This window comes from Ictidomys tridecemlineatus, chromosome 6 (genome assembly GCF_052094955.1).
Source record: "Ictidomys tridecemlineatus isolate mIctTri1 chromosome 6, mIctTri1.hap1, whole genome shotgun sequence".
NCBI lineage: Eukaryota > Metazoa > Chordata > Mammalia > Rodentia > Sciuridae > Ictidomys > Ictidomys tridecemlineatus.
The window spans coordinates 72503954-72530046 of record NC_135482.1 but is presented as its reverse complement, the minus strand read 5'-3'; the positions used below and the strand labels follow the sequence as shown (position 1 = coordinate 72530046).

General features: G+C 32.1%; 1 protein-coding gene across 7 annotated transcripts in view; it reads left to right on the top strand.

Moving 5' to 3' along the window:
* The window catches only part of Cntn1 (contactin 1), a 343238-nt gene that overhangs the window by 253994 nt on the left and 63151 nt on the right, over positions 1–26093 (top strand). For 6 of the 7 annotated variants that reach the window (XM_078014880.1, XM_078014877.1, XM_078014881.1 and 3 more), the window contains one exon: positions 20255–20413. In XM_078014880.1, the coding sequence (XP_077871006.1) occupies positions 20255–20413 (159 nt within the window). Of the gene's footprint in view, positions 1–12271; positions 14268–20254; positions 20414–26093 lie in introns of those variants that run through there. The other variant, XM_040280801.2, reaches the window with a different exon arrangement.

The following is a 26093-nucleotide window of genomic DNA, read 5'->3' as shown; positions in this document are numbered from 1 at the left end:
AAATGATCAGGAACCACTCAGCTCAGCCATTCAAGAATTCCTAGTTTACCAAAACTGTGAGATAAAATAATGTTTATTGTTTTTAAGCCACTGAGTTTGGGATTAATTTGTCTCATAGGAATAGCTATAGAATACTACATACACTACCTTCAATGTGCTGAATTAAATGTCCATTGTTTACCTACACAAATTATTATTTTATAATGAGAAAAATTAAAGCCATATTAAGATGAACAGAAATAGTTTATCCTCCTAGAGATTTTTATCTCTAAAGATGGGTAATGGATTAATTTCAGGAAAACTTCCTAGGAGAAAGTTCTGGAATGTCAAAACTCATAGTAAATGAAGAAACCAATAAATATGTGGACAGATGCAAATTCTCTTAGTCTGTTTGGGATACTATAATGGAATACCATAAACTGGGCAACTTATGATCAACCAAGATTTATTTCTTATAGTTATGAAGGCTGGGGAGTCCAAGATCAAGGTACCAGCAGATTCAGTATCTAGTGAGGATTTCTTTCTTCTTCTTTCTTTCTGGCTCATAGAAGGAACCATCTTACTGGGTCCTCACAAGATAAAAGAGAACAGCTCTCTGGGGCCTGTTTTATATGGGCATTAATGGCAGAGCTCTGATGACTAAAAGTCTACCAAACACCCTACCTCCAAATACTAGTGCATTGGTGATTCAGTTTTGAACAAGAATTCTGGGGTAGAATACGATGTTTAGATTATAACATAAGCAGACTGAGCTAAGTCTGATTAAGATGATTAAGATGTGATTTGCTTTTATTTCAGGTTTCTATATAGCCACTAATCAGGCATCTATATACATGTATGAATGTAGTGTGGATGTGTGTGCATGCACACGCATGTGCGAGTGTGTGCATGTGGTGCACATACATGGTATATATCTAATATGGATAAATATAAAGAATACTTGAAAAAGAGAATCATGAAATACAGGAGAGTGGTTACATCTGTGGTGGGAAGAAAGGAGTGAGAGAGGATATCATTTAAAGAAGGGAGGACATCTGCTAAAAGCTGCATCTATATAAGTAATTTTTTCTCAAGACATGTAGATTTTTGTGTAATCATTTTTCTATCCTTTATAATTTTTCCTAAATGTTAGATGTTTCTTAGCAAATATAATGTAATAAAAGAGCATAACAAAGAACCTGCTGTCCCCCTGGTTTCTCACCACCATCCTTCTTTGCAATGGTAGATGAGAAATCTTTGTATAGTTCTGGTCCAAGCTCCCACCCTTGTATGTGCATCAGCTCCACCACGACAGCTAACATAAACACACAATTCTAGGCCCTCTCTTGGCAATTTTTGAATTAATATCTCTAGGATGGGCTTAATAAAGCCAGATCAAAGATTAGTCTGGTGAACCATGGTATATTAGCAATGGCCACAGAAATTGACCCACACAAATATACTCACTGGTTTCTTGACAGAGATGCAAAAACAATGCAATGGAAGAAGGATGACCTTTAAAACAGATGGTGTTGAATCTCTTGGGCATTCATAGGTAAAAGAGAAAAATGTTAAAAAATATATAAACTTGGCCTAAATTTTGAATTTTATACAAAATCAATTCAAAATGGATCATGGATGGACTTAAATGTAAAATATAAAACTACCAAACTCTTAGAAAAAATATAGATAAATCTTTTCAGAACCAAGAAGTAGTTGAAGAGTTATTAGAGTTAATACCTTAAAGCATCATGTATAATATGAAAAGTGACATATTGCACTTCATCAAAGTTTTTAAAACTTTACTATGCAAAAGAATCTCTGAAGAGAATAAAATGATAACCTACAAACTAGGAGACAATATTTTCAAACTGTGTATCTGACAAACAAAAAAAAATTGTATCTATAAAGATTTCTTCGAATTCAACAATTAAAAGACAAAAATCCAATATAAAAATGGGCAAAGACAAAAACAGACATGTCATCAAAATGTATAAAAATAATAAGCACATAAAAAGATATCTATCATCATTACCCATTAGTCTTTAATACAAACTGAAGACCTAAAGAGATATCACTATATACCTATCAGAATGGCTTAAATTAAAAAAATAGAATGAAATAATGCAAAGAGACTGGGTCACTTACATATTATTTGTAAACATGTAAAATGGTATAGCCACTCTGGAAAACAATATGGTGATTTTTTTAGAAGACTAACATGTTCTCACCATGAGCCAGCAATTGCACTCTTGGGCATTTATCCTAGAGTTATAAAAGCTTAAGTTCACATAAAAATATTTACACAAATATTCATTGCATCTGTATTTATAATATCCCCAAAGTATAAGCAACCCAAATAACAAAAATATACAGATTGAAAATAGATTAATGGTTGTTAAGGGTTAGGGAGAGGGAGAGGAGGGAGTGGCTGTGGCTATACACAAGTAGCACAGGGGATTCTTACAATGAAGTTATTCTGTATCTTGACTGTGGTGGTGGTCCCCCAAGTTTACACACGTGATAAAACTAAAAATCACTTATAACTAAACAAACACACCCAGAGGCACATGAAAAAAATATAAATCAGGTGAAATCCGCCTAAGGTTGATGGACTGTGCCAATGTCAATTTTTCTGCTTGCACATTAGTAATGCAAAATGATATTGTGTTGGGGGATAAAGAAGGACTTCTCTGATTACTTTTCACAATTGCATATGTACCTGTAATTAGCTTAAAATGAAACTTCCAAAAATCACTGGACATAAAATATACTAGAAATATAGAGAAAATGTATAGTTATTTGTGGGCATTTATTTTAAGAATTGTATGATATGATTAAGAGGAATGTTTGCCCAGTGATGGCCATTACACTGCCTTTAAAGGGATGTGTCCAATTAACCTTAGGAAAAGGCAAAGTGGGTGGGACTTGCAGCTTTGGAAGCAGTGTTAAAATTATTAAAGGCAGTAGAGTTAAGCCTGCACTAAAAACCCTCTTCTATTTTTTCCCTTGCAATTTTTCATCTCTCCTTTAAATAAATATTAAATACATTTTAAAAAATATCAATATAGAGGACATCAGATTAATACAATCCTAAAATGTCTAAATGTTTAAATCTGGCCTGGGTTGGCAACTCTGTGCAATTAACTAGTCCCCAATACAAACATGATGAAGAAGTAACTAACTGTTATTTGGAAATTATTATTCTAGGGAATTCATGTTGGACAGTTTGAAAGTTGTACTGTTTTGTTTATATAGTGTATTTTTAGAACAAATTAATTTTGAAATGTGTTTCAAAAAAAAAAAACAGTTAACATAGTCCTTTCCTTCAGTTGATCAGGAGGAACTATATAGAATTAAATCAGAAGACAATAGAAAAAATGATGTTCATATCTTGCTAGAAGCAATGAAATAGAGTTCTGACCTGAAGGCCAGGGATAGCAGAGAATGAAGAAAAGCAGCCAGGTGGAGAGAAAAGGCTTAATTCCATGCTGTTTTCCTTTATCTATCATCATTTAACACAGTTGCAGTTAAACACTAAGTCACACTAAGTTAGATGGAATTAGCTTTAAAAACCCTGTTGTTAATCACAGGACCACTCAACCTAAGCATGCATTAAAATGAAAGAAAAGAAAACAGAAAAAAAAACCACATGGTAAAAGCAATAACAAGTTCCTAGATACAGCAATAATTTAAAATTAAGATACATTTACAGGATGTCATAGTGCCATTCTTAGTATTATGATATTCAAATTGTTTTAAGAAAATTTCAGTGACAGTTTGTCTTTCTTTTAATAAGGAACATATATTGGTATTAATTGAAAAAAAATGTATCACTGAGAGAAGTAATTTTAGAATCAACCTTTTCAAATTAGAGTTGTGTCTTATAGTCAAACAGATTTAAAACTCAGATTACTATAATTTGCTTAATATTTAGATGACCATTTTAGTTCATAACCATTGTCTTGTTTTTTGTTTTTTTTAAGAATCAGTTCTATTATACTTTAGATATTTATTTTTAGGCTTCTAATGTGAAAATTCATTCTAAGAGAATGGATACAAATTTCTGGGTTTCTAATAAAATGTTTACTTCTGAAGTTCATGGAAGTGTTTCAAGTGGCTTCCTCAAATGTTCTGGGCTGGGGAGCAGCCCTTTGTGAATGATCTTCAGCAGACTTTTCTTGAGACCTTAAAGCTCTTCCTTTCAGAGCATCACTTAGAAGCAAAGGATCCTCAGGATTTACTCAGCCACACTCATGGAAACACAATAAGGTGCAGTTTGCTAAATCTCAGTTCTCATTCATGAATGATATTTAAAAATGGGCCATGAAACTAGGCCACAAGAGCAAGAAATTATATATATATATGATTATATAAGTTTTCACTTATATGTGCTTTACACCTTTCCCTTCTATGTTACAAACATCGATAGCAACGCTGCTGGCTATTAGGGACACTTTCCGGACATCTGCATGAACAAAACATGTTTGGCATTAAAATTGCCAAATAGGAGATGTCATCAGGGTTCTACTTTCCAGGTTCCCTCCTCTGTGCTTCTATACTACATTAAATAATATTTCTTAACCGAAGTCTGAGCTTTCAAAAGGCAAACAAAAGACAAAAGGACTTTATTATCTAAAACTTTCCGTTTGATCTGATTCTCATCTCCAACATATGTGCCATGCAATTTGAAATTGTTTGGGGGGAAAAAGTAGCTGAAGCTAAAGTAGATAATATGAAAAGAGGGTGAATATGCTTATATTGTTTCTGTTGTCATATTGGAAACTTATATTCATTTTGTCTTAGGTGGATTTTTATTTAGCTGGAAGCACTTTGTGTGTGTGTGTGTGTGTGTGTGTGTGTGTGTGTGTGTGTGTGTGTGAGAGAGAGAGAGAGAGAGAGAGAGAGAGAGAGAGAGAGAGAGAGAGACTTTCTACTTTATTTCAAAGTCAAACATAGACATACAGAATGGAGAAAAACACAAGGTAGATGCCATCTTTATTTGGTATAGTCTATTGAAGTTTTTATTACTTGACCTAATGACATGGTTACCAGATTCTTTCATAAGAAGGTCATTTTGTTTGATGACTAAATCCTTTTAAATTCTGTGTTGGATAAGTAAAGGTAACATATCTGAATAAAATAACCTGGAAACTTGTGGAAGTGGAAACTGTCAATACCCTTTTTAGTCTGAATAATATTCAAACATTTCAAATTATTAGAAATGATTGGCTAAAAGCCTTTTCTATGAAAAATGTTTTTGACTACTTATTACTTTCAGCTGTTCTGTATTAGCAATTTATATACAGAGTATACCAGTCTTTGCTGTTCAGGCAAAAATGTTTTAGATGTGTTTATTTGGATATATTTGTCCAGAGAAACTAGTACACTGTGTTTAAGAAATATGGAATAGATAACTATGTTCTTCCTCTGAGGTAAATGTGTACTAATCCTGTTGTTGACAATTGATACATTAATTACATCTTTTTTCTTCCCACTTCTTGACATTTGAAAATACAACTTCATATTCTTATTGGTACATTACAATTATATATAATAATGGTATTTGTTGTTATATATTCATACCTGCACAGAATATAACAATATAATTTGATCCATATCATTCCCCAGTACTTCCCTTTCTCTTCTCCTCCTCCCTACCCTTGGTTCCCTTCTTCTACTTCACTATCCTCCCTTCTATTTTCTTTAGATTGCCCTCCAACACACGCACATCACCCCCACCTCTTTTTCCTTCTCTAGCTTCTACCTAAGAGAAGAAACACATGACCCTTGACTTTTTGAGTTTGGCTTATTTTGCTTAACATAATGCTCTCAAATTCCACTCATCTTCTTGAAAATGACATAATTTCATTCTTTTTTATGACTGAATAAAACTACATTTTGTATGTGTATATATAAATACGTATAATATGTATATGTAATATATATATATATATTTTTTTCTTTCTCTGTCCATTCATTGATGGACACTTAGACTGGTTCCATAATTTGGCTATTGTGCATTATGCTGCTATAAACATGGATATGCAAGTATTGCTATAGTATGGTCACTTTAATTATTTAGGATTATTACCGAGGTATTTCCATTGTTGATCTTTTGAAGAATCTTCGTACTTATATCCATAGTGGTTATACTAATTTATTCCACCATAGTATAACAGTATTTCTTTTTCTCCGCAACCTCTTCATCATTTATTATTGTTTGTATTCTTGATAACTGCCATTCTGACTTATGTGAGTTGAAATCTGGGTATAGTTTTGATTTGTATTTCCCTAATTGCTAAAGATGTTGAATACTTTTAATATATTTTTGTTATAAAAATACAATTTGAAATTGAGAATTAATCCTAAATGTCATCTGGACAATTCTTATCTCCTCATTTCACAAACTTAGACACAGAGAAAGTGTCTTCCCCTTCATTCTCTATTTATTTACTGGCACTTGATCATTTTAGGACCCTGGTTCAGTCTTATTGTCCTAGGCTTCTAGGAAAATCTTTTCATAAAGTTAGATGTAATTTCTAAAATTCACCATATTAGATAGATTATCAGGTCAGCTTTATAATCATTACTACTAAACAGTAAAAATTTCTGATTTCAGTTTCTACTGAAACTGTTTCTTTTCTTTTACCCTTGTATTGTCTGGAATATAGTCACAAAAGTAATTAAATTTTAGAAACATTTTGGGAAAAGTTAGAACCAAACACGTTTTTTTAGGAAAATGTTAAATCACCACCTCAAGGATTATTTAGAGTTTTTTTTGAATGACTAACTCAGAACTTTCATGTTAGTGAAGGCAGCAGGATGGAGAGTATGTTAAAAGTTTGTGAAACTCTTGGTGCTAAATCAGAGTTTAGAATTCTGTGGTATCTGGCATAAATATTAACATTGTGTTAAAAATTATTTTATTCAAATTATTATTAAATAAATGAATGTGGGTTAATACTCAAAATTACTATGAAGGCATGCCAGGCTAAAATTAATTCAAAAATATATTTAAATTAATCAGTCAGAAATTTCCATGAAATTAGGAAGAATAGATATAAAGCTTTCATGTAGTATATACAGCAAATCAGTATCCAGATATACACATACCTCACCACACACCTATGCATGCATGTGCATGCATATACGTGTACACACACACACACACACACACACACACACACACACACACACATGAGAATGGGAAGAAATCCAGAAAAGGGAAAAATTTATACAGGCAGAAAAATCAGTGTCCAGATCATCATAGTCAAATTAAAGAGGTAGTTTTTCAAGTATTTGGAGCAGAAAACACACATTTACCTCAGATACTTGGATAATTGCCTGTGTTTTCCACTTGCTTTGGCCAAGGAAATCTTGCCACAGAGACAGACTAAAGACTCTGTCTCATCAGCCTTGGAGAACTGAGACAGCAAAATGGTCCTTGCTGCCCACACTGGTTGGAACAATGACAGATTGGGCGCCCTTCTGAGGCATGCTAACCCCACTCTGCATGATGCCTTGGCGATACAGCTATTAATAGCCCAGAAATTAAACATTCCCATTTCCCTTTCTTAAGAGCATCAGAAAATTTAGGTCAAAGAAAAACTATTAGAGGCCAGTTTTCCATAATTGTTACATACTAAAACTGAAATATTGAGCCAAAATGCATATCTGGTTATAATAAACACGGAATTTAGAAAATGGATGATTGTTTCAAAGTTATAACTTAGTAGTGCTACTTTTTTAAAAAAGGAACTTGGATAAAAATAACAGACTTTCCATTTATTTTTAGAGTTTTAAAGTATATCAATGATTGATATTATATTTCTCAATGTAAGTTGAATGTACAGTGATTACTTCTGACTTTCTTTGTCTTAAAATCAAAATGATCAGCTTTTGGAAAACTGGAATGTCTTCTTTGCTACTCAGTTGATCTGTATCCATGGCATCTTTCTAAAAATAGTCAACAACTCTGTTACTTCTTTCTTTGAATCAGGAGAAAACAGAAAAGCATTGCAGAACTTAATAGGCATTCTGAGCTTTTAGACTCTCCACTGCAGTGCACCAAACAGGTTTACACATCTCTGTATATTTACCAGACAATTATGCCAAATCAAGCTGGAAACTACACCAATTACGTCAGTTTTTTGAAAGCAGATACAGATAAAGGGTGATGTTGAAAATTCTTCATAAGTGAATGAATGACTAAAGACTTTTCATATTTAGCAAATAATTTTAATTTTTGTTCACAAAATATTATATTTTGTTCACTAAAAATTATATTCTAATATTTATGCTGTGAAAAGGTATATATTATGAATATAAAATAAATATGAATAGCATTATTTAATATGTAATATATGACATAATAAATATTATAATTATCTGGTATTTTATAATGAAATATTATAATTATATAGCAAGTTATAATGACATATTAACTTATTTCATATGTTTATTATATTATATAAGGATATATAAAATTTATTAAAGATATTATTTGGCACACAATTTTAAGATTACTGTAACTTGATATAAATAAATTCTAATTCAGATATATTTAATGTGATAAAATCATGTGGAAATGTTAAAATGTAAGCCTTTTCTATTTTGTCAAGAAATATTTATTACATATAAAGCTCTGATAAAAGATTTTATAATTTTTATTTTCACCCATGAAATATATATATATGTACATGTATATATTTTATTATTAAATATTAATTAATATATGTATATATTTATACACACACACATACATATGGCCTAATAACAAGCAAGGGTAAGGGTAAGCTATAATAATTTAAAACATATTTTTTTCCAACTAGTTAACTTTATACAGTTATAATTCCAATAGTATAAACAGCAAATAAATTATAGTAGATGGTTTGAAAACTTGATTTTATAATGAACTCTTTGGCCTAAAAATAGTTAATTGAAACTTTGATGTATGTTTTCCTGCTTTTTTTACAGCATAATGATTCATACAGTCAAAAAAATAACTCATTCAAAATGTTTCAATATCTTATATTACAATGCATATATCTATAAAACTTTTATATAAATTTTACCATATCATCCTAACAAAATCATTTTAAAGTGGTAGCAAGAAGATTATTAATCTCATTTCATTAACAAAAGAATTTTTTAAAAAGAAAATTCTCGATTTTCACACTATAAAGCCAGATACAGGCAGATATCAATGCTCCAGATTCAACAACCTGAACTTACTTCTGTTTTTCCTTAATATTTAACTTTTCCAGATACATAAATCAGACCACATAACTTTTATTATATATCACTATCACTGTTAGAAAATGTTTAGTTTATCAAAGTAACTAGATTGCCTGCCACACACACAAATGCTCTGAGTCATTGATAATTCCAAGCTAAGTTAGAGAGTACTGTATAATTTTAGGTTATTTAAAATTAGAATTTCATTAAAATCATCTTTTTCAATTCATTTTATTTTTTAAACAGAAGAAAAAACGCCTTAATATTACTACTGATAAAATAACCAAGAAAAGAAATAATGATATAAGATCCCTTTCAAACAAAACAATTTTGTAATTGATGATTTTTATGGAATGTCTGACCTTTTGAGTTTTGGGAATGTGCAATTCTGTCCTTAGGGTGCCTTGTGCAGGCAGGCTTCCCACCAACCACTGCCTCTCAGCTAGGAGCCTACTGCCCTAGCCTCCCCAGGAATTTGACTATGCCCCTGAGGTTTTTGCCTCTTATTAAAGGAGAATGAAGTAAATTCAGAAAAAGCGTTTACCTCTACACATATGGTAAATTTAGGAAGCTACCAGAAGGAGAGTTTAGAGCCTCCAAATTCTTATCACATGGTTCCTCCAAACATTACTGGAATTTAATGAAACATATTGCAAGGGAAAGGATGACATGTTAACAGGTCTTACAACTCACTGGACAATCTCTCTTGGTACCCTACAAATGCAGCTGTTTTAGATTTGGCAGCCTCCCTCCTTCCTACTCAGAACTGACCCTGGGACCCCAACCTCTGTGTCAGAACACCCCTTGTGTACTCAACATCTGAGTCAGGTGTCCCATGAGATCAGAACAGCAGGGAGCAGTTCTCTATCTTTTCTCTGCCAGGGCACTTTTCCATCACAGTGTTTTACTGTATATTATCCTCTCATAAGTGATTGCAGACTCTGGCATAAATCCCCAAATTCCTTTCTCCTAAAAAGTAAAACACCATTTTAATTTCTAATTGTCCAGTGTTAGCCATCATTAATGGTCACTCTGGACATGTGAATATCTGAGGAAGTTGACTGAGGTTTGTGTGGATTTCTCAAAGCACTCCTGAACAAGCAATCTCTTTATTTGAAACTGCATTGGGATACAAGTGAGTGACATCTCACATATTGCAGTGATAACTTTGAATCCACTTATATTTTTTAAATGTGCATTCTCATAAAAAAGGATGAATTCCAGTCATTTGCGACAACATGTATGGAACTAGAGATCATTATGTTAAGTTATATGACCCAGGCATAGAAAGACAAATAGTTGTATGATCTTACTCAGATGTGTAATTTTTAAGAGTTTATCTCCTAGAAGTTGAGAGTAAAATGATGGTTACTAGAGGCTGGAAAAAGTGAGGTGGGGGAAGGATGAAGCAAGGTTGGTTAACAGATTAGTTAGAATAACATTATAGTTAGAAGGAAGAAGTGTTGATATTGCATTAAACACTAGAATAGCTGCAGATATCTATAATGTACTGTGCAGTTTTAAAAAATTAGACAAAAGGATTTTAAATACTTTTTACCATATGTATGTATATCATATACATGTATACATCATAGTATCCCATTTATATGCTAAATATTTATATATCAGTTTAAAATAAGAATAAATATAATGTACAAATTTCTAAATTCTCAATGCTATTAGTAGCAAATTATTTGTGACATACCAAAGTATAGGTATCCTTTGTAGGAGTGTCACTGAGTAGTTCAAAAAATACACTTCTGAGCACCTGCTCGCTTCGGTTGTAGTGGCTCTTGATAAACAGAGCATCTGGTCCCCTCAGATGTCTGGACTTTAAACAGCTTGGATGATAACCATGGTAGCCATGCCAGAAGGAGCTCAGGGAAGCTCATTCAGGGAATGTACACGTCCCCTTCTCTCCAGGCTTAAAACTTCAGATTGCAGATAAGCACATTCCGCTAATACAGCAAAAAACTACCAACATCTTATTTAAAAGTGGGGGAGAAAAGAATATATGTCATATTTACAGTTTTAATTTTTATCTAAGGAGCTTAAAATTTCATGTGCTTAAAGTGTCCAAGTTCTAAAACCTTTGTTACTATTTACCATAAGAACTAAATTTGCAACAAGCTGTCAGCAGAGGCAAATTGTCCTAGATACATTTGTCTATTTAAATAACTGCCATCAGTGTCAGTAGTAGCTAGTTAGTAGCCTAATTCTAATAATCAGGCTATTCTGAGTTAAGAGTAGGAGAAAGAGATAGACGATCATCTGTTAATTGCACCCTTTTGTATAATACCATAACTGCATTAATAAACATATACAATTTCTGTAAGATCTTCATGGTATGAAGGAAAGGCTATGGTCTTTGGCATTTTGCACACATAGGTTAGCTATTTACTCTACATATTCAATAACCTGTGGGATCAGGAGAGACAGTTAATCACTATAAACCTCATATTTATGAAGGAAAATACTGGTAGTTACTGTTTATACATACCCATGGCAACTTTTTATAAATGTTTTTCTTTATTTCCTTCCTCTTTACTATTAATATAGACATAAAATAAATATTATTCAAGGCATTGCTATCATGACATCCTGATTCAACTACTGATTAACTCTTTAGGATTATTCCTTGAATCTATTTTAGTATATATTTCTTCATTAAAATTCTTCAAAACATAAGCATATACTTTAGTGGGTAGACTTAGACTGTGGGGAATAAACTATACACAGGGTCAGAATTTTCATTTTTTTTTCATTTTTGTTGTTGTTGTTGTTGTTGTTGTTTTTTTGTGAAGGGTCTCCCAGTTACTAATCTTTAAAAAGTGAGTCACTAAGAAGCAGAGAGGTTTGATTGGGCAAAGCTTGTCACTTTTTCTGTCACCCTCCTTTGGACCTCCATCCTCAGGGTCCAGAAGACAGCTCTCTCTGTTCATTATTTCAACTTAACCTGAGAAGGAGACATGGCAAATCCCCGAAGTTCATGGCTTCCTGCCTGGAACTTGGCATCCACATCTCCCTTCAGCATTGATCTTTCCTCTTGCAGGTAAAAACAGAAAAAATGGAGAGAAAAGCATGGCGGATCCCTTTCTCCCCGTCTGTGCAAGCCTGCCTCCAACCTGGTGATCGTTCACACTCACCATTTGTGTGAAAGCCTTGTTGTTGTTGTTGTTTTTTTTTAATATGATACTAGATTCGACTAATTAACTCAATCTCATAGTTTCTGCAATTTTCCCCCTGCAAACTAGTTTTTAGAAGATGTTTCCCCATTGAAACTTCTAAACATAAAATATTCTTTTTAGATATAATTATAAAGCTTCACTAATAATTGCAAAAAACAAAATGCCTAGTGAACTAACCTCATATAGTGGCCAAGTGAAAGTTTTGTGTTTTCCTGTCTTGTTTTTCTTTGAAACTATAAATCTCAGAAGTTAGCTCATTACCTGAAAAAATTTATGAAGAACTGGCGAAGTATAACAGGAGTATTGCCACTGAATGGACTATTTGATTTATTTGAGCAGGTAATGAACAATGTTGCTGTCCAATCCACCAATGCATCACCTTAATTAGGACATAAAATAAGAGGAGCGATGCTCCAGCAGCTTTTCCTATCCTAGTGCCATCCATAGTCATTGGTAGGAAAGAGGAAAAGGAGCAATAACCAAAGAAAAGTGGCCACGTCCCTGAAGGGACTGGGAACAATTACTGGGATTCAGAAGTAAACACGGACAGTATGGGTAGGAAAACACCATCTCTGTAGCAAGATTTATGGGAAGATGGCTAAGCCACTAACAATGCGCACTTATGATGAATTTTATTAACTGTAGCCATCAGCTTTCTTTTTGAGAGGAAGGTTGAGATATTTATTAGAAGGACTTGGGCAGATGTGGAAGGATTAATATGGAAATATATAACTATTTCTGGGACTACTTAAATTTCATGATTTGAAAATACTTCCCTTCTTTAGTTAAAGAAACATTTAAAATTCTTGTTTCTTCACAATAATATTTTTGTTCTTTATAGACAGTTTTATATTTAGATATGAGATAGTTTTCAGGCTTCTCATTTAGTAACTCTAGCAACTCCATCTGTGGTTTGAAGAATGCTCTGGAAAGCCCTGAGGGATATAGATATTTCCATCATTACATATAGTTTTATTTTTAAAAATAATTTATTAGTCATCTTAAAAGAATAAATGTCTCTGATGCAAGATCTTACTTCCATCTTTTATATTTTGTAAACTCAGCTGGCATCACAGAAAGAAGTGCCTTAGAATTTGAACTAAAAGTCTAGACCAATTTGCGTGTTAATAAGTTATGTAAAATCATGTTGAGGATTTTGAAGTGTCTGTAAACATCACCATGGAGACATGTGTCTGAGTCATTATTGTGGGCATCTTCCTACATAGTCCATATCTGAAATTAATTATACCACCAAGGACAGCTAGGAATATAGTTTGAGAATGAAAGAGGAGAAGTTAGATTAGAAACCACATGACAAGGATGATGGGAACAGGAAAGGGAGAACATTCTTATTTAAACAAACTATACTGATATCAAGTAGGAAAAGTATACAGATTCATTGGCCTTCTTCTTGCTTCAATCTCTTTCTAATTAGAATCTAAGTTCACTTTTATTGATGTCAGATGTTAATAAAACTAGTAAGCTCCTATTACATGGTAGACATATTTAATACTTAGCTTTATCCTAGTACAGTTTCAAACATCAACAAGACCACACAACACTGATTTGCATTGATAATAAATGCATTTATAATGGGCATTAATATGCATCTTAAAGTAGAGCCATTGCTTTAACTAATTTTCACGTCAAGAGCAGTAATAAGAGGGAGTTTAATTTTAGGTAAAGAAGACCTGCCTTAACATAACTGATGTTCTTTATCTCCCAGCAACTTTCATTTTAAGATTATCTTATTTTAAAAAGGAATAATAATCAGTTCTCAAATTTTTTTGTTTCCTTATCATCTTCAAACTTTTCATTGAAATTTGCTGTTTTGGTAAAAATAAACAATGAATCCTGGGATATTTTATGTGGTGCTTTGTTTCTACTCCTTGCTGGGGAAGAAAAAGACAACAAAATGTCATTCTTGTTAAACACACCAGTTTGAGATCAGCAATGTTTATATTAAAATAGCCTGCTGTGTCCAGAGGTGTCCCAAACGGACTGGTGGTTGTGAAAGCACATTTCTAACAGTAGCTGTTAAGGAAGCCAAGTGTAGTTGTTGAATAAGGAGAGAGCATGTTTGGGTTCCTGCTAGGTAGTCACTGACTTCAGTGATGGATGAAGGGCATGGCATATATTCTTCAAGGTCTGAGTTTCATGTCTTCTGTCCCACGTGATTTATTAAAAAAATGAGTTTCAAGTATTGATTGAAAAATGTGGTCAGCTTATTTTTAATATGTGAATCACTTGGAAAATTTATTTGTCCTGCTATCTTTCCTAAAATGTTTGAAATCTTCTCATTTAATATTCTGGACACAATTGACAAATAATTTGTTTTTCTGCTCATTTTTAAAAATTGTTTTACATATAAATGGGAACTGAGTGAAAATCAAAAAAGTCTTTTTTTCTAAAACATTAATTTTCAGAAAAGATTAACAGATATCTGTATGATGGTCAAGAAAGGCTGGGGATGAATTGATTAAGAATTTATAGATAGGCGATATGATAACCTATGTATTTGAGTTAGCAAATAAGATAACGATTTTAAAAGCTATAACCAATGTGCTGTAGTTTATGTCATTGTTTCCAAAATATACACTTGTGCCCAAGAAATTTATATTCTCCTCTTTAAGAAAATAACCAATGGAAAGTTATCAAGACCATTTTAAAATGTGGTATCAATAATGCTATTTCTAAATTGTAGTTGTTGAGAAGTTGGTCTCAAGGCAAATTGACTGGGTACAAATTCTTAACTTTGTCATTTATTAGTAGGATGACCATGGTCATTTGATTTAATCTGTCTCTGACTATGTTTCCTCACCTATAAAATAGGAAAAATAATAGCATAGGATTCAATATTAGTATGAATTATAAATGTTTTGGCAGTGACTTGGCTGTAATAAGTACTCAATGAAAAATATGATTTTTATTAACATATACTGTGTAAACTTCTTTTTGTGATTTTCTGAAAATTTTGTTATATAAATTTTATGTTGTCATGGGTTTATTACTTACTTAAATAATATGGACAAATCCAAGAGAACAATAGAGTAAAACTGTTGGCATTAATATAGTTCTTTAGAAATTTTTTGCAGACTGACACATTTGAGCTACATGATCTGAATCTGCAAATGGACATTTTCTTACCTGGGGCATGTTATAACAGGCCTTGCCTGTCTCCTGTTCTGACTCTGCACTTGCCATTGACAGGCTACGATTCTGACAGTAATCTTTCTAGACATAGCATCCTTCTACGAAACAGATATTGGCTTAAACAAGATCTAAAGTGTAGGTGATTTACATAAAATATTGAACTATCTCTGTTATCTGCTGAAAGTCAATGATTTAATAGTAAAAATATTGAGAACCATGAAAAATTTAGAGAAAGAAAAATACAGATGTGGCAAAGGAGACTGTCCATTTAACTGCAGATGATAGGGGATCATTCTGGAAGTTTCCAAAGTCCTTCACTAGGTAACAATGTGACAGTAATGAACCTCAATAATTATTTGTGAATTCCTTTTAGCTAATTTTGAAGGACATATTATGTAAAAATAGAACACTAACAAGGATTTTGGTAGACCATTATTTATCTCCCATAAGGATGGTTTTATTGAGCACTCTTAATGAACAGAGACTCTCCGAGAGGGATCTTTGCAGCTAAAGAAAGAATACATGGGTGAAAAACAAACATAGTAAGAAATGGGTAAAGACGATAGAAAAGGAAGACTATTCATAGTGTTAGCCTTCAGCTGAGAAGAGAAGAAACGAAAGACAGGTAGTGATCTAACACCATGATTCTGAATGGGAAAAAATGCAAACAACCAATATGGAATGGCATCTGTGTTGTTACTTATATCAAAGTGGAACTCAGTCAGAGGAATAGGCCTAATGCAATTAGAGGTGTCCACTCATAGTAACATCCTGCAAGTACTGGTAAGAATCAGGAAACAAAAATAGCAGCACTGCTACAGGAATATGATACATGAGATTTAAAAAAAAATGCATTTCGGAAACTCCAAGGCATGGGGTGGGAGACATGTTAGAAAGACAGGGATGAAAATAAAACTATACTCATAAGAGCACAGAAGCAAAAAGTATGACTTAAATAATTTTCTATTATCTCCTCCAAATCTTTTTCTTTTTAAAAAAATTTTTTTGTAGTTGTAGATGGACAGCATGCCTTTATTTTATTTGTCTCATTTTTATGTGGTATTAAGATCAAACCCCTCACACATGTTAGGCAAGTGCTCTGCCATAGAGATACAGCCCCTCCTTTTCTTTTTCTACTCATTTCCTTCTCTTTCTAACTCCCCAAGTATTTAATTAATGATGGTGAGACAAATTGATGAAATGACTTTTCCTGGGCTAGTCAGAATAGTATTCCAGTCTTCCGCCTTCATACCTCAAATCTTTAATAATTAAAATAAAAGAAATAAAAAAATGAAAAACTAAAATAATGTATCATATAATGTATCTAAACACTTAAAATGGAGTCAAATTGCAGAGGTCCTTTTCATCAGATCAATTTCTCTATTTTATGATAATTTAACTTTGGGATAAATATTGTTCCTGTGGTTCATTAGCACGTGACCAAGGACAACCTAAGAAGCTCTAAAGAGGTATAGGAGGATACTAGTAAAAGAGCTGTATGTAGCAGTCCATTTTTGCTGGATTCAATTCTTCAGTATTTATTGAGGGTACAGATTGAAGGGGGTTCAAGAAAAAGGAATTCACAGGGTCAGAATTATGTATTGCTTTTTTTTTCCATGGACAAAAGAATCAGAATAAGTTGTCAACTCTTAAATAACTTCCCTTGTGCTGAGGAACAAGTAGTTCCTTATTTTATTTTCTGCCATAGCATTTTTCTCTCCATTCTGAAAAAAAAAAATTAAGCAAGTAACATCAGCCTCCACTGCTTGAAAACCTTCCCTCTGCAAGCCTCCACTGGGCCATCTGACTGTCTCTATGGTAACACTGTTCTATTTTTGCCACATCCTGATTACTTAGTATGGACTGGAGTGTCTTCACATTCTGAACTTTTCCTCACCTCTATCAAATTGACCAGAAAACATTTTACTTTCTGAGGTTTCTACTTTTTCTCAGTGGCAAGTGATAAATGAGTGATGTGGTAAACAGATCCCTCACAATGATTAACCCATACTAATAATCTCTACTGCCAGATAGCTAAGACACTTGGATGACTCTTTTAGAGACAATGACAATAATACTATTACTAGCTAAAGTTTACTGAGGGCTTCTATAGACCAGGCCTACGTCTAGATACTTTAAGGATGTCACTTTAATCCTAACAACAATATCATCAATTTGTATTACTTTTGTTTTATAAATGAGAAAACGAGAGCTTAGTAAATTTAAGTAACATAATCAAGATAAATCAGGGCATAGAATTTAAAGCCAAGTCCATTTTAACTCTAAAATTCCTTTTCTTTTAATAGTATGTTTTTTTTTCCTCCATTATTTTCTGGGAAAAATTTGTAGGCATTTGCTAGATGGAAAATTTTACTTTACATTAGTTGAAACCTTACCAAGTAATATTGTCATACAAGGGTGTTAAGTGTTAAGGATGCTAAGCAAACTGACCCTTTGCATTTGTCATCTAAACTCCTTCCTTGTGATGGCACAGTTATTTCAACACAAGTTTGAAAATACAAGTTGTATTTTAGACAGTCATTATGGTTATGGAACTGTCAGGAGATCAAGTATGATAAGTTATTTTTATATAGTTAGCAAATATTCATGAAAAACTCACTGTAGACCAAACATGTATCAGAGAAAAAAATAACAAATACAGTGTTTTACTCAAGAATTCTTCTCTTTAGTGAATGGAAAACTGAAAAAGTTTTGTATGCAATATCCCATTAAATATACCAAAAAATGCAGCTCTAATCTGATCTTTGTGAAATATTAGTCATTTGAAACTCCAAGAATTCAGAGAATAACAGCAAGGAAATGATTTATAGTTTAGTGGTTAAAGACTAAATTTTGCAATTTGCCTTAAATTCCCTTTAACATTTTCTGAATACCTTTACACACAGAAAAGTTTTTGAATGCACGTATTATAGAAGTTTATCTTTGTTTTAAAGTCTTTTTAACATATTTTCTCTCTAATTTTTAATTTTTTAATACTCTGAAATATTCTTCTTAATAACTAACTTGGGATGATGCTTTATGTGAAGTAATGAACTTCTTGATTTTGAGCAATAATGTATACTGTATTTCAGTGTGATTTTTTCACATAAAAATGGAATGTGTTTTCTCAATATAAAATGTGCTCTATTATTTATGTATCTGTTTTCAATTATTTAACATTAAGAAGTGTAAATATAATATTACAGATGACAAATTTATATAAGTAAAATTACCTATATTATATTCAAATGTGATATATTTCCAAATAATAAAATTTACTACCATCCATAGGGTGTGTCATGTGCTGCTTTATATTGGTGATGATGTGTTCATTGACTTACAAATGTTTTTCTTCCTTCGGGCAACCATAAAGAAATTGGTGAAGATTTGGGTTTTGCCCACATTTCCACAGAGACCAAACCCATATGTAAAGAAAAAGCAATCAAGGCTAAGCAACTCATCTGATATAAAAATGTGAAGGCGTTAATTTCAGCTAAAAGATAAATATAAATATCTTCTTTAGTACTGCATTATTTGAAAATGAAGGTGTTACTTAATTATCAATTGTTATATTCAACATGCCTAATTTAGTTGGACATAAACTCCTTTGTAGTACAAAGAAAAAAAATGATGACATTTTCTGAAATATCTGTACTAGGAACTGTCTATTAACCAAGAGGCTTTTTTAACAGTGTAAGCAACAGATAGCATTTTATCATTTTAAATTCTTTTCCCCCTCATTTAAAAAAAAACATGATGCAAAATATAAGTACTTTGTATGCAATTATCATGGCATTTATTACTTTCTATTATAGTTATTTGCTTGCTGGTCCATTTCACCCTCTTCAAGACAAAGAGCTGCTCAAAGCCCGAAAGTTTGTCTTATGTATCTTTTCATCTCTACTACTTAGCATAGTGCTCTCAGTTCAAAGAATAAGTAAATTACATTGTTACTCAGTTGTGAAGCATCTATGAAAACGTATTATTGTGTTCTATAATAACAAGTCCTAAGACTTTCACTTATGTAATGTGATGTTTTCAGAATATCCCTGTATATCTATGAGTTGATGATTATTTTCCATATTTTATATAAGTAGAAACATTTCTTTTATTATTATTTATTATTATAACATTAAATTTTATTACTCAAAATAATATATAAAATTACTTGCAGAAATTGTCACTCTGAGTAAAATATATCACCTATATTATCATTAGGAGTAATGTTATATAGCATTTAAGGTAGGGTTATAAGAAAATATTTGTTCCATATTGGGGAAAGAGAAAAAAACGGTTGACCAAGTGTCCACATACCTGGATTAATTGTGCTGCCATATATGATTCATCCGTTCAGCAAAAATTCATTGGATGTCACTGTCTTCTAATCTGTAGTAGGTCTTCTTAATGCCAATTGCATTTTATATGATGAAGATTATCATATGTATACTCAATAATAATGCTGTTTTAATGAATGTATTGTCTTATTCCTTAAAAAGTATACCTGAAATATTTTAGTGAACACCACAAATGATATTTTATTATTCCTCCTTATGGTTTATATTTAAAAGAAGGCAACAACACTTGATTATATTCTATACTTGTTTAGGTTAATTGCAAGGAGGATGTTTTCTTATTCTAATATGTGATCAGTCCTCTAGTTGGAATTCAGTAATTCATGACTCATTTCATTCCAGGTCCCCCAGGCCCTCCAGGTGGTCTTCGAATAGAGGACATTAGAGCCACCTCTGTTGCCCTCACTTGGAGCCGTGGCTCAGACAATCACAGTCCCATCTCCAAATACACTATCCAGACCAGGACCATTCTTTCAGATGACTGGAAAGATGCGAAGACTGGTGAGTTATATTTGTCTGATTAGTTATTACATGTTTCAGTGTGACTTTTTCAATAAAATCCTGTAGGTTTTCAAATTTCATGATGTATGTTGAAATACTTTTTTTCTTAAATCATTTTTTGTTTTAGTACACTGGTTTTTTAAGCATGTCTAAATCTGTAGTGGGAAAGCAACAAGGACCTCCTAGTTTTCTTCTTTGAACTACAGTGAGGCTAAGATTCATTGGGAAAAAAAAGAATCATTACAGAGTCTTTGTTTTGGCAAGTGTCATTTATGACTCACTTTATCTCATTATTTAGGAACTATAGTTCTTCATTTTAAAAAACAGCTGCATTAATCATAAATATTATATTAAGCATTCAAGTCTTACTCCTTATAGTCATTTACTTCCTGAAAATGATCGTGCCTGGTTTTAATTTCCTCAGGGAAAGATTTTAAGGTTTGGTTTCTTTCAAACTTTTTTCTTTTCTTATATTAAGATTTTCTTAAAGTTGATAAGGAAAAGTTTATTACATGGATACTTTTGCTTACCTATAACTATTACCATTGCCATTTATCATTACTAACCTAGAATATCACACATCACTTTATTTTCACCTGTAACATTAAAGAAGGTAGAAGATATTTTTGTAAAATAATAAGAAAGAATAGTAGAAATATCTGCTCATTTGTCACCAGAGGAAAAAGAAATAAGGCAATAATAGAAAATAAGATGTTTCTTCCTTTTAAAAACTGAAAAATAATCAATCCTGTGTTCCAAATATACTCTCGACTTAGCTTTATCCTGACAGTTTTGCACAGTAAGGTGTTTTAACTTAGATTTATTTTGTATTGAATATATTCTTTTCTTTCAAGGAAAATTAGTCAAATAGAAACTTAAATCTGTTTCAAGGATTTAGGATATATCTTAGTGACAAATAATTTTCTACATAGATGTATAAAGTTCCAAAGAATTAGAAACAGGTGAAATATTCTCATTATACTGTCTTATCATTATAAGAATCTTTTATAGATGAACTTGACCAAGTCAGACAATCTGGGAAACAATTTTTTAAAACTTTTAAATTTTAGATTATTTTAAGGCATGAGCGCTTTCTGCTTTTATGAAGAGAATAACAACACAATGATGAAATTATAGATAATATTAGGAATCAAGTAGTGGACACTGATTATAGGTACCAAGAGCAAAGTGAAATAAATCAATACATGGTTAAAATTTGCCTTGGTTTTAGAAAAGGAATATAAAATTCAGTCATTGCCATTAATTATCTGTGTATGCTATGTAGCCCAATCAAAAGGAAAGCAAAGTTATTACTAAAAAAAATAATCCACCATAAATTAAATTCCATAAGTATGAGAACTTTGTTTTATTCATACTTCTACTCCCAGGACTTTTATCAGTCCCACAGTACTATTTCATTAAATGGATACTTATTGAGCTTCCACTGTGTTCCAGAGTCTGATCTAGATGCTGGAAATATAGCTGAGGAATATAGAGAATAAAACAAAGTCCAAAACACCCCTGCCTTCAAGTACCTTGTTTTCTTGTAGGAGAAATGATAATAAACAGTTAAAATATATAGCAAATCATGTGGTTATTTGTGCTAAAGGAATCACAGAGAATTGGGAGCTGTGCTTCTGATATCAATGTATATTGATATACTCCTGCCTCTGGCTATTCCTGTTTCCATCACATATGTTTCCTACTTTCCCTTTTAATTTATCTGCATCTTTGGCTATTGTTTCCTGTTGACAATGTATAGTTAGAGCTTATTTTTTATCCAGTCTGATGATCTCTGACATTTTACTGAATTCTTTAATCCATTAACTTTTAATGTTATTATTGATGTGGTTGGATTTATAGCTCCCATTGTTTTTTTGCTTTTCAAATGTTCCAAATTTTTATTCCTCTAGTCACTACTTACTGTTTTCTTTTGAATTATGCACACTTTCTAGTATAACATTTTAATTTCCTTAATGATATTCACTATATATGTGTGTATGTGTGTGTACACTTAATCATTTTTCTAGGGCTTACTAGATATATCTGAACTTCCTAGAATAGACTTCAAATATTTACTAACTTACTTTCAGAGAGTTATGCAAATAATTCTCCTAGATAATTGCATTTCATGTTCTCCTTTTTTGTGCTATCATAATTATAGATAAGTAGATGTAAATACAAGATGTCTATAGATAAATACATCCATTTATCTTACCGAATAACTTTTTGTTGTAAATATTTCTTTCTATAATTTTGTAGCTTAAGGAAAGTAAGAGAAGAAAGACAATCAAGAATATCTATGTTTATAGAGCTGTTTAGTTACCTTTTTATTCATAATTTTTGGTGTTCTTTGGTTGTTCATATAGATTTGAGTTACCATCTGGTGTCACTTCTTTACAACTTTGCTCTACCCATCCCCTTTGTGCAGTTATTATAAAATATAATGCATTTCAATATATTATAGATCCCAAACCACAATGATATATAATGTACATATAATATATACATGTATTACATACATATACATATGCATTAATATTTATACAATTATTTATCAATATCTGTGGAAGAGTAGTTTCAGAACCCCCTCATGAAATGGTGTAGTATTTGCATATAACTTATGCAAATCATCCCATACATTAAATCATCTCTAGATGACTAGAAATACCTAATACAATTTGGATACCATGTAAAAAGCTATTGTACTTATTGTTTAGGAAATAATAATAATAATAATAATAATAATAATAATAATAATGTCTGTATGTATTCAGTAGCAATGTAATTGGTTTTTTTCAAGCTATTTTGATTAATAATTGATTGAATCTGTAGATGCAGAACCCATAGATATCAAGACAAACTGTATATGCAGTTTTCTACTGTTTATTTTAAATCATTTAAGAGAAGAAAGGACAGGGGCTGGGGTGGTAGCTCCGTGGCAGAGTGCTTGCCTAGCACACATGAGGTACTGGGTTTGATCCTCAGCACCACATAAAAATGAAATAAAGATATTGTGTTCACCTACAACTAAAAAATAAATATTTTTTAAAAAAGAGAATAAAGGACAATAAGTGTATCTTTTATAATTATATAATTACCTTTGCCAACACTTCTTGTTTCTTTTATGCTGCTTCACTTTACCCTCTGAGAGCCACTGCTTTCAGCCTAAAGAACTTTCTTGTGAGATAAATACGCTAGAAACTCATTCTCCAAAGTTTTATTTACCTGGCAATGGCTTTATTTCACCTTGAAAATATTTATTGCCTATAATATTCTTGGTTCATATTTTTTTTTCTTTTCAATGCTCAGAACATGCTATCTTAGATGTTTTCTATCAGGCTGAGAAAGCACTTTCCTATCAGTTTTCTGAAAGATGTTTCAAAAATCCCTTTATGTTTATATATATATTTATTTCTGAATTTCCATTCCTTTTTGTAAAACTGGATTTTTTTTTTCTGGTACAATTCCATAAATATAGAACTTCTTATTAGAACACATGTTTCAGGTTACTGGAGTCAAAGACCTTCAGCATTTTTTCCATTAGAAACAGTCTTTTTTGTTGTTGTTTTATATTTAAGTGGTGTTTTTGTTCAATATAAATTCTGAGTTGTTTTATTTTCTTTGAGAACTTTAAGAATATTGTTCCATTGTCTTTGACCTGAACTGTTTTTTAATGAAATTAGCTGTTGATTTGCTTCTTTCTCTATACTTAATATGTCCATTTTTCTGTGAATTCTGTCCATATTTCTCTACGAATTTTCTTTTTAGCTTGGCAAGATGTATGGGATTTGCTGGCTTCTTGTGTCCTTGGATTGACATTTCAACTTTGGAAAATTATCAGCCACTACCTCTTGAAATGTTTCCTTTCTTTCACTTGGTTCATGGTTGTCCCTTTGGAGGCTTAGGCTGGATTGCTGGTCGTTGCTCTGACACCTGTGACGATGACCTCCTTTTCTCCGTGCTCTACCAAAGATGAGATTTATTCCATTGTATTTCTTCACAAACTCAACTCTAAGTGCCTTTGTAGACTATCTGTTTTACTTACTTTAGTGTACAAATGAAGATTTCTAGTGACTATACCCTCAGTAGAAATAAAAAATATACTTTTGGCAAACATCTGTAAATAAAAATCATGGATTTTTAAAGTTATGCTAGTGTTCAATAAAAATTAAAGTATAGGATGAAATAAGTTTATAAAGGTAATTATTTTGAATATCCAATAAATATTTTTCAAGTTATCAGCTCTTACCAGTTCAAAGATTAAATTTTAATTTAGAATAATGATATTAGGAAAAAAGAGAAGGGAAATGTGGATTTTGAAAACAATCTACTATAAATATTACTCTCAATTTTTTTTTAAGAGAATGAACAGTTTGGTATCATTTCCAGATTTCTACAAGATGCTCAGGTCATACTTGGAATACTATGTTACAGTCTATGCTGAGTGGGAAGTTGTTTCCAGGTAGTTTCAAATATTTGGGTTTTAGATTGAGATGGAGGATCCTAACATTTCCAATTGAATCCTTAAGGAAATATCAGGACTCACTCAGGCAACTTTCAAAAGTCTAGAATATAGGGGATTATGTTGGCTGGAGTTTTGGCTGGGCTGCGCCCCCTCCAGAGGCCGCAGGGAACAATTTATTCCCTGTCTCTTTGGTTTCTGATGGCTCCAAGTGTTTCTTGCCATATGACTGCATCACTTCAATACTTATGGTCATACTGCCTTCAGCTCTTTAAGAGTTTTTCCTCTGTGTCTCTTATAAGGACACTCATCATTAAATTGGGGCCCATTCAAATAACCCAGGATGATCTCATCCAATATTTAAGTTAAGTTACAGCCTTAACTTAAACTGAAAAAGGTTTGCCAAGACCTTCTTTCCAGTAAGGTAACATGCACAGGTTCAGGTAATTGATATTTAGACAGGGACTTATCTTTTTTATTTATTTATTTATTTGTCAGGGATATGATGTAAACCACTGTAGCCTCATAGTGTCTTTTTCCATAGGGGGCTCAAGACCACTGAAATGCATTCAGTGAGGATGAAGTACTGCCCAACCCAGGGTCATAACAACTCATTCTATTTCTCCTTTACTCCATGAAGGGCCTTTTGCAATCCAGAATTTCACTTTTCCTCTTCTAATTACCTAAAAAGAAAGTGCCTAAGTATATCAAATAAAACAAACAGATTCTGATGTTATGCAAGGGAAGAGTGGAATAGATAGGAAATAAAGAAGCAGAACAAAAACAAGAGGGGCAGCCACATTTTTAATCAGAATATCAAAAATTTATGTCAAGTCTATGGGCTGGGGTTGTGGCTCAGTGGTAGAGCACTCGCCTAGCACGTGTGAGGCACTGGGTTCAATCCTCAGCACCACATTAAAAATAAATAAATAAAAGAAAGTTATTAAAAAATTCTTTAAAAAATCATGTCAAGTCTATAGAACAAATGTATAATGAAATAAGAGAATAAATAGCAAAACTTGCAGCAGAGTGAGAAATGAAACAGTCTGAGCTATAGAAGAATTTTTCTAAAAGTAAAACTGAACACCAGGATGCTTTGCATTTATTATGGTAATGGGTACAACATCTTAAGAAGCTGCATATTCATAGTTTGCATTGCAGGCTAAAAATTCCCTAAATATTAACATAATGAGTCACAAGACAAGCCAAAAGAAA